We start from the raw sequence: 10612 nt of genomic DNA on the forward strand, positions 1-10612 counted from the left end.
AGCCCGGGAAACAAAGCGAGACTCTGTCTCAAAAAAAAAAAAAAAAAAAAAAAAAGACCTACATAGGCATTAATGAATAATCTAGATCTGACACAAACCACCAAAACAATATCCTTATCAAAGTTCAGGTGGCAAAACAGAGTCTCTTTCATTTTCTTTACTCCTTTCTCTTCTGGTCCTTATGGCCAATACGTACTCATTTCTTGTGGGGTATTCAAGCAATTATTATTTGTATTAGAATATAAGTTCACTTGAAATTATATAAGTTCACATAATTTAAGAACTGGCAAATCAAATAAATAATTCTAATTATCAATAAGCATCTTCAGCTGCAAAGACACTTTACTATAATGTTTTAATATATTTTACATATAATTTATATATAATCTATATAATACTGAAATTAGTTTATAACATCTAGCCTATTATTAAATCTAAGCACTAAAATATGCACAAGATTTAACTTTATTATATCTTAAATTTTTTATATTGGGTTTTAAAACTTCCTTTTTATGAGTAATGTGAATACATACAACTGTATATACATGTCATCACATTTAACCAAATAATGTCCTAATAATAAGAATATTTTAAGAAATACTACTTAGAATGCACTTATTCTAAATTATTAGTTCTTTATACCTAATTCAGTAGTAAATTTACCTTGTAGCTGCTTTTCAACTCTTTTCAGTTCCTGTAAGATAGAAGAAATCTCCTGCAAGGAAAGCAATAATAAAAATTAGCTACTTTAGTTAAACGTTTTCGCTTGACAAACAATGAATTTCACTTTCGTTTTATTTGGAACACTTAATATTATTATTTATATGGTGCTACATTAATAGCAACATGATATGAAATAATTATGATATCCATTAAATAAGATTCAAATTAAAATCTTTAAATTAATAATGAAATAGAATAATTTTTTCAATTAGATAATAATAGTAGAAGATGAAAAGTATAAGGTAATTCACTACTGTATAAACAAAACTTTTTTTTTTTTGGGGGGGGTCAGAGTCTCCCTCTGGTTGCCCAGGATAAAGTGCAGTGGCATCATTATAGCTCACTACAACCTCAAACTCCTGGGCTTGAGCAATCCTCCTGCCTCAGTCTCCTGAGTAGCTGGGAACACACCCGTGTGTCACCACACCCAGACAATTTTTCTATTTTTTTACAGAGACAGATTTCACTATGTTGCTCAGGCTGGTCTTGAATCCCTGGCCTAAAGCCATCTTCCCGCCTTGGCCTCCCAAAGTGCTAGGATTATAGGCATAAGCAACTGCCCTGGCCAAAAATTTTTAAAAATTTGTGTCAATCAACCTTGCAGCAACCTTGTAAAAGATCCAGTGGATTTTTCTTTTTTGAAAAACGTATAAAGCACAACCTCAATATTAGGATTACACTTTGAGCAATGAAAATCTATACAAATTCTTAGTAAAAGGAGATAAGCATGGTATTAAGTAAATGGAAACAACTCATGTCAACTTAGTATTAATACTTAAGTTTGGTTCTTATTTCAAAATTGCATTTTTGTAGTATACAATCATTAGAAGAGCAAAGATTTCTCCTTCTTACCATCTGCAACTTTAAAACAATCAACATTTTAAAACCTGGTGAGGGTCAGCTGAAGAATAAAATTTCCCAAATTTGTGCATTTATATCTTCTTTTACATAGGTAAATCAACAAGATAGCTCAAAAATAAGTGTTATCTTTCCCTTAAAATATTTTTATGTTTTAATCTTCAAGAAAAATTACCATACCATGCTTGAGGTTTTCACAATAGGGACTTCACTTTCAGCTCTTAACTTGCTTTCTATGTCATCCCAATTCCGATCTTTGTCTTTAAATAATATTCTATAAATCAAAAAACATAAGCATTTTACTTCTCATCTTTTACAAACCTATTACATTTTTGTTAATAATACAAAAAACAAACAACAACAAAAAAATAATACAAAAAACAGTGTATTGTTTCAAAGATACACAAAGGAATAAAAAAAAAGCCATCGCACGAACTGAGAATTAAACAATGAGCCAACAGTACAACTAATTCATATATGCGAAAGATTTCTGTTCAAAAAGTAACTAAATGGTCATTAATACATACATAAACTCTTTACTTTTATCTTATTCTTTATTGAAAACCAAACATAAAACAAACGTAAACAATGATATTAACCCCAAATAACTAGTATTTGTAATTAACAATACAGTCGTACCCCCTTATTTGTGCTTTCCCTTTCTGTGGTTTCAGTTACCTGCAGTCAACTATGGTCTGAAAACGTTACGGTATTTTGAGAAAGAGAGAGAGAGATCACATATACATAACTTTTATTACAGTATACTGTTATCATTGCTCCATTTTTAGTTATTGTTGTTAATCTTTTCCTGTGCCTACTTTATAAATTAAACTTTATCATAGGTGTGTACAGGAAAAAACATAGTATATATAGGTTTCTGTACTATCACGGTTTCAGGGGTTTCTGTACTGTCCATGGAATTGGGGGAGTCTTGGAACAGACAAATCTCCCCTGTAGATGAGGGAAAACTACCGTGTAACTGTCACTTATAAAGAAAATGCAACTTTGTGCACATAGGATATTTGCAGTAGAGAAGTAAGATGAAATTAAGATGAAAATTGGCTCAATTAGGTATAAATAACTATCTGTTAAGATCTCTTTATATAGAAATAGGCATTTTATTGATCAAGCAAAATGTGAACATTATTTTAAAAACTGAAAATTGGAGTACTTACTGTGCTTTTCTTTAAAAATCTTAATTCATATTAGTATATCTGTATATTTATGTTCCTTTTAGGAATTCAGACACTATCCTCTTGATAAAAACAATTGCCAATAAAGATAATCATCCTGTATTAGAAACTAAATTCAAATATCTTTTAAAGTATCACAAAATTTTGATTTGTCTTTCAAATGCAGTATATTTCTCTTCCTAATAAGTTACAATCTATGAGACATGATTCAGCAGTTTTAGAAATATGAAAATACTAGCCTCTTTTTGGTTTCTTTTAAAATTTCTCCATTGAGTTTAGAAATCTAGTTTAACTGCCTTATATAAACATCAACGCTGTACAACATTAAGTAAGTAAATTATTACTACTGGAGGCTAGCTTATCAGTATTTAGGTAGTAAACTAAAATTGATATTCTTACTGGTATTTCTTTCAAGGTCAATATACCAGGCACACTTTATTTAAAAACATGAAATTCATTAACCTCAAATCAAGCCTGGAACATTTGCAATTATATATAACTATGCTTAAGAAGGCAGTAATAGGTCTAGAATCTGGTATAAGAATATTATTCTGACCCACTACCAAATTTTCTAAACTCAAAGATTGAACATCCTTGCCATCCATCTTTCATAATGACTATGATATTACAGCATAAGTATATTATTACGTTCTTGTAAAAGAGTCCTTACAGCATTAAGGACTGGTGAGAAATAGGAAAATAATGACTATTTCATGGACCAACTTAGAACTGCAGTAGAGGCCGGGCACGGTGGCTCACACCTGTAATCCTAGCACTCTGGAGGCTGAGGCAGGAGGATTGCTTGAGTTCTGGAGTTCAAGACCAGCCTGAGCAAGAGCAAGGCGCAAGGCCCTGTCTCTATAAAAAATAGAAAAATTATCTGGGTGTGGTGGCACACACCAGTAGTCCCAGCTACTTGGGAGGCTAAGGCAAGAGGATCTCATGAGCCCAGGAGTTTGAGGTTGCAGTGAGCTACAATGACACCGCTGTACTCTACGCAGGGTAACCAAGCGAGACTCAAAAAAAAAAAAGAATGGCAGTAGACTTGTTAGATTTGTACAATAGAAGAAGTCTGTGCTTAGCCACATAGGGCTAAGAATTCAGTCAGTTTTGCCAGAGGATGGTTACTGAGTATAGTGCTGATGCTTCCAAAATTGTTAAACCTCTGTTTTATCCTCCTTATTATCTTCCATAAATCCTGCCATAGTGCTTATACATAATAAAACTCAATGCTCAAATTGAAGACAATTCAAATACATCAAGCATTCTATATTTAAATCTAATTTTATTGAGGCATTTTTATACATCTATTTGTTTAACTTTGTAAATTCTGTCAATTTCTGAGACAGTGAAATCAATCAAAAAATCAATGTGCTCTTTGTTCTCAATTTTAATTAAATGTCAAAAGTACAAAAGGTATTTTTCTCTGGGGATGACTAGGGATGAGTTGAGTGCAGAGTATGAGAAAGATGCGCTGCAGTAAGGAACAGCCAACAAAAAGAAAACGGTACAAGGTAGGTATTCTATGAAAATCTACTGAATGAATAACTGAGTGGATAAGGATCCAGTCAGTGGGGAAGGACGACCTATGTTTCAGTAGGCAGGATGAAATAACATGGGATATTTGTTTATAGGTAGGAAGACTCCAAGGTTTTCCAGTGGCAAGTCACATGGAGACTCTTATGATATTTTCGTGGATAACAATGGTGTAACAAGAAGACCCATACTTGGTATTTAGCTTCTCATTGCTTTTTATGATAAAGTCCAAATTCTTTAACAAATTCTATCTAAATTGATTCATCCTAATCTCTCCAGTGTCATCTCTCAACATCCCCTAACCCTCTTACTTCTTCTCACTTCACTTACTTTCCAACTAACTCTTCTCCCCATCCTTCAGGACTTAAATTGCACAGCAATTTCTCTAAGAACCCTTCTCTGAATTTCCCCAACTGTCCTTGCTATGAGCTCCCGCAGTATCTTATCACATATTTCCCTTTTTATACTTATTACACTGAATTGTAATTACCTGTTTACCTCCTTGCCTTCTGCACTCAAAAACAGTGCTAGACAAATCACACACAGTCAAAAACCATTCAATGAATGAATGAATCTGGAGATTTTATTCCTATATAAGGTTATTTTAATTAATGCTTATTTATTCATTCTTTTGGTTAATAATCCTTCTACAATGACCCAGCTTTGGAATATAATTTTAGTGGAATTAAATTCAAAATGATAACAATTATATATTATCTTCAACTATATTGAATACTTAAGCCAAACCTGAAGCATGACTCCTGTATTGACAAGTAGGCCTGACATTGGAGCCTACAGATTTGTTAATTCACATGTGATAATTAGTTAGTTACACTTAAATTTTTTTTCCCACGACTTTCAGCTGGGCTGTACTCCAGGGAATGATGGACTACATTTGTCTCTGGCCACATGCTGAATTAGCAGACCATGGGTGGATGGGTTGTCATGGGGAACGAAACCTCTCTTACTTGTGATAGAAGGTAGGATCAGCAAACTTGGGAATGATTTGGTCATTAGGGGAAACCATGTGTTAATAACCTCACCTAAGACAATATTAGGGTGCCAATTACTTAATCACTGAATATGAGTAAAAACAATGGACTCATTTATAAGACCAATAAGAATTTGTAAAATGTGTTATTTATAAATAGCATGCAACTAATTTAATTTCTCTAAAACAAGTTGTGAACTTTAATTTCTTAATTTAATATGATTCCAATTTATACCTGAAATTAGTATATTATACTTTTTATCTCCTCATGTAACTAGTGATCTTAATAATAAGAAAAAGGTGGTACTTGGACTTTGGTTGAAATAGAAACTATGAATGTAAAATATAGATAATATTTAAGCAAAATAATGAAATAAGATAAATTGCAAGTAGGCAGTAGAAATAGCTAATTTAACACAAGCTAATTTGTTCAAATAAATCAGCTGGACTGTGAATTCCATGACAGCAGTGGTCTTTGTATTATCAATGTCTAATTATAAAGTGCCTAGAATGTACTTAATAATTATTTGTTAATGAATGAATATTAAATTATTATTCTGTGGAAAATTAGGTTTATTTAAAATTCATAGAGATATGTGGGAATTGACAAGGGTAAATTATATTGAAAAAAACAATCGATGGCAACATATTGGTAGTCATTAAAATAACTTTCAAAACTATTTAAATGTATAAGGTACTCCTTAAGAAAGGCCGAATGTTCAATTGCTTTTTAACTAAGACAGTATGCTTCATATTCCAACCAAATTGGAGGGGCTGTCAATACATTTCACTGATACTCTTTAGAAAAGTAAAAATATTATTAAGGGAAAAGACAAAGGTACACAATAGTACCTAAAATACGATCCCATTTGTATAAACCTCCAAGAAATGAATGGAAGGGGAAAAACACACACACTCACACACAAACACACACACACACATAGAGCTATTATATATATTTTCTTCCAAATATTTATATGTTTTAACCCTGCTCATGTATTACTTTTGTTAAAAAGATCTAAATTTAAAAATAAAAACAGGACAAAATGTAGATTATACTATTTTTACCATAAGGAATTTAAGATCAATCTTCTAGAGGGCAATAAAGTGAAGACAGAGTCTGGTATATTCCTAAGGAACATAAAGCCAGGCTCAAGATAAAAAAGAAAGCTCAATCCATTTCTTAACATGCCAAGTAAAATTTACCTATACAGGTTGTCATCTTTCTAAATTTCCTTTTAAATTTCTAAATTTGTCTGGAAGATGATACAAATTTCATTTATAGTAGCTTAAAACATTTTTTAAATGGTTGCTTTTTGAAGAATACCTTAAATACAAATTTTTTTTTTCCTATAGAGACAGAGTCTTGCTGTGTTGCCCAGGCTGATCTCAAACTCCTGGGCTCACATGATCCTCCCACCTCAGCCTCCCAAAGTGCTGGGATTATAGGTGTGAGCCAACACGCCTGGCCTTAAAAGCAATTTTTAAATGATACTTTTGAAATAATTTTTGGAAAAAAATTATCTTAACAGCTTCTTTTAAACTAGGTAAAATTAGCCTTACAATTCCATAAAAATAATGTTCAATGTGTTTCCACCATGCTTATTGGTATTCATCAAACACTGAAGAAATGTATTTCAATAATATAAACAATATAAAATTATACTTGTGTGGAATATAATTCACAAGCCAGTCCAGACATGGTTTTACTATATTTTAAATTTTAATTATAGGAATTAGAAATAAATTGATTTCCGGCATCGATGGATTTCTGAAGTATTATTACATAAAATCTATAAGTCTATGTTGTGAATTTAATGTTGTGAAATAGTACTCGATAGATATTTACTTTGGGACAAATTTTTCCCAAGGTAAATATCTTCATTTTAAAGATGGAAATTTAACTTTGAGAAAAAGAAACAAAAAATAAAGCAAGGTGATATATGGTTAAGAAAATAAACCTCTCCATATATGTACACAAATGAGAAATAATTTTATTTTCTTCTCCTCACCACCACCCTATAAACAGACAGAAAAAGTATATTTATTCCTATAGAAGATGATGGAATTGGGGCCGGGAGACAAAAGGTAGCTTGTTCAAGGTTGCACAGCAGGTGGCAAAGCTAAAACATACCCTCAAGTCATCTCCCTATTAGGCTAGTCCTCTTCTCTTTACATTTTATTGGATTCTTCTCCCCGTAACCCTTTTACCCTTCAAAAGCTCATTAATAAAGTCCTTACTTTGGCCAGCTTTCTTTTCAATGACTTTTCTAGGAGTAGTCAAACTAAAAGGAAACAAAGCTATTTCTTTCAACTATTCATTTCAACAAATATGTATGGAGTACATATTTCATGGAAAGGAACTGAAGTATATAATGCTCAGTAAAACATAGGCATGATGCATGAGATTCAGGATAGTGAAAAGGTTAGATATTGGAAAAATTATTATAATTCAACATAAATACAAAACAAAGGTATTTAAAAATGTGGAACTAAAAAATTACACAGTCCATATAGCATTGTAATTTTCAAGGGACAGTTACATAAATTTTCTGAGTCTTACAAGAGTTCACATACTATCCTCCTCACAGATGAGAAAATGAAACTAGAGTAAAGTCTGAGGTCCTATAAAAGCAGTTCTCAAAGTCTGTTCATTTAAAATATTTAGTGTTATTTTGTGGAAAAGCAAAATGGTTCTGGTTATTAACAAAATTAATCTAAGTGATTTTAGTAGTTAATTCTCAATCATGAAGGGGCTGATTATCTAGGACATTTGTTTCTTTTTGTCCCCTTTATGGTTATTGCTGCTATCTAAAAAGTAAGGAACACAGTAGTGGCGGCAGTAAGATTTCATTCCACTGACTTCACGGTTCCTAACAGCTGTGGTAGCAGGCTTGAAATGGTGGAATAGGAATTGTTAATGTTAGCAAGGAGATTTAGAGTAACAAAAAGTACCTGATCTTTCCAGCTGTTTTATCTATAGATTGTCTTATCTTCTTAGAGAACTGAAAGACGGATGACAGCAGCAGATTATCGCCCATGACCTGAAACATCCAAAGAAAAATGTAGGCATTAAAATATCACCATGTTTTGTAGAATTACCAAGAACTCACTATATTTAGGGGCATTTAGAATGTATGCTAACTTTAATTTTAAAAAAACCAATGAAAAATATAATTAATGTGTAACTAAAAAGTAAAAGAAACATTATTAACAAAGGAGTTTCTTTGTTAAATAATTGTCAAGTTTCCATATTATCTTGGTCATATCACTTTCAAAAAATAATCCATTTATCCTATCTTCAATTACTATCATAACCCTATCTCTCATAGTTCCAATTCAAATTACAAAAGGGAAGATATAAATAACTTAGAGCAGTAAATTTATCATTCACCAAGTAATATGAATACAGAAATCAAGAGGAATACAATCTTTGTTCTCCAGGACAGAGTCTAGTAAGAGAGACAATTTTTTAAAATTTATTCAAGATAAGTAAGTTTTTATGATGGGGGTTGATAACACCCCAGTTGAGATTTATGGAAAAACCAGGGTCAGCAAAGTCCTGTAAAGAGCCAGAGAGTAAAGATTTTAGTATTTGGGGTACATAGGGTCTCTCCCTTTGCAGAGTAAAATCAGCCATAGATAACATGCAAATGAATGGGCATGGTCCTGTGTAATAAAACTCTATTTACAAAATAGGTGGCAGGTTGGATTTGGCCTGTGGGCTGTGTAGTTTGCCAAGCTCTGGGCAAAACAATGAAAGGCAAAGCTAATGCAGTATGCTAGAAAAAGGACTAAATTTAAGTCCAGATGTGGGTTTCAAAATCAGCTCTTACATTGTCAGAATTGTATCCAGACACTGTAAGAAAATCCAGAAAATAAGATAAGGCTTTGGAAGTCAGGAACCAGTGGAGGAGATAAAAGTAATATATAGGCATTAATATGTTCCTGATATCAATCATCAATCTAGATGTTTCCATCTTCTTTAAAAATATATACTTCCTCCATGTGGTTATATTTGAAAAATTTGTCTTCCAAGACCTCAGGACAGAATGAGTATTGGTAAGATTAGAGAATGGGCTCTTTTCCTGTTTCCAAGAACAAATCAATTATCAGGCCAGGACAGAAGAACTGTGTTGTAAAACTATTTAGTATATTGCAAATGTACCTTTATATTTGGTTACATGCTTTTTTCCTTCAGGTGTATCTTTTTCTATCCAGTACTATTACCAACATACATATTCTTATATACTAATTTCAGATCCTAATCCCTGAACCCAGGAATTCACAAATACTAACCTATGATCAATGTCTTTGTGTCAACTATTCCTCTCTATACTCTCCCTCTACTGACCTGCTAAGCTTGTACCACCTTTGTGTGTTGTTCTTCAATTGGCTCTTTCTGTGGCGGTATTTGAAATAACCATTCTTGGTGAAGAAACTCCTCTATATCTTTGAAATTTTCCTTAGACTCCTTTCATGTATTTTTCATTAACATGAGCCTTTTCAATAAATCTCTCTTTCCTTGATTTCTCACTGCCACATTCATTTTTTTAAAAGAAAATTTAATAATTTTTATCCATACCGGTCTGCAGTTACACAGAATTAACTGCAATTTTTGGTTCACGACATACATCATTGGTCCAACTTAGTCCATTTTTTTTCTCTTTCATAATGTAAGGATGAATCTACCACCCAAAACGATAGCTAGGACCTACCAATAACCAATGTGGCAGAGCAGATACCGTTCAAAATATTCACTCTGTCCCCTGATCTTTGGTCTCAGTCATGTGACTTGCTTTGGCCAATGGAATGACAGCAGACATGATATACGCAAAGATTTAAAATGTGCTTGCATGGTGGGGCTTGCTCTTTTGCGTTTCTAATATTACCATAATAAAAACAAATCTAGTTAGCCCATTGATCCAAGCAATATGAGAGATACATGGAGCAAATTTGGGTCCAACTTGCAACTTTTAGTTATCTAGCTGACTCTCCCTGAGCAGTACCAGTTGATCCACAGGTGTGTTATAAATAAATGCTTAGTGCTCTATGCCACTGATATTTCTGTGGTTGTCTGTTATGCAGAAAAAGCCAACTAATATATCTACATCTATCATATGGTTTCTCCATTCTATCTCCCTGCCCCCCCCGCCTACAAATAAACAGTATCCTGAATTCCATTCATCATTCTCTTGCTTTCCTTCTTTTTTTTTTTTTTTTTTGAGACAGAGTCTCACTCTGTTGCCTGGGCTAGAGTGAGTGCCGTGGTGTCAGCCTAGCTCACAGCAACCTCAAACTCCTGGGCTCA

General features: G+C 32.8%; 1 protein-coding gene across 1 annotated transcript in view; it reads right to left on the minus strand.

Annotated features, from left to right (window-relative positions):
* The window catches only part of CEP170 (centrosomal protein 170kDa), a 111684-nt gene that overhangs the window by 4054 nt on the left and 97018 nt on the right, over positions 1-10612 (minus strand). Inside the window, exons 17-19 of the mRNA XM_012644336.1 lie at positions 8257-8345; positions 1762-1855; positions 664-715 (exon numbers count right to left, since the gene is read on the minus strand). Of these exons, the coding sequence (XP_012499790.1) occupies positions 664-715; positions 1762-1855; positions 8257-8345 (235 nt within the window). The remainder of the gene's footprint in view (positions 1-663; positions 716-1761; positions 1856-8256; positions 8346-10612) is intronic.

Source organism: Propithecus coquereli, unplaced genomic scaffold (genome assembly GCF_000956105.1).
Source record: "Propithecus coquereli isolate 6110/MARCELLA unplaced genomic scaffold, Pcoq_1.0 Scaffold210, whole genome shotgun sequence".
Classification (NCBI taxonomy): domain Eukaryota; kingdom Metazoa; phylum Chordata; class Mammalia; order Primates; family Indriidae; genus Propithecus; species Propithecus coquereli.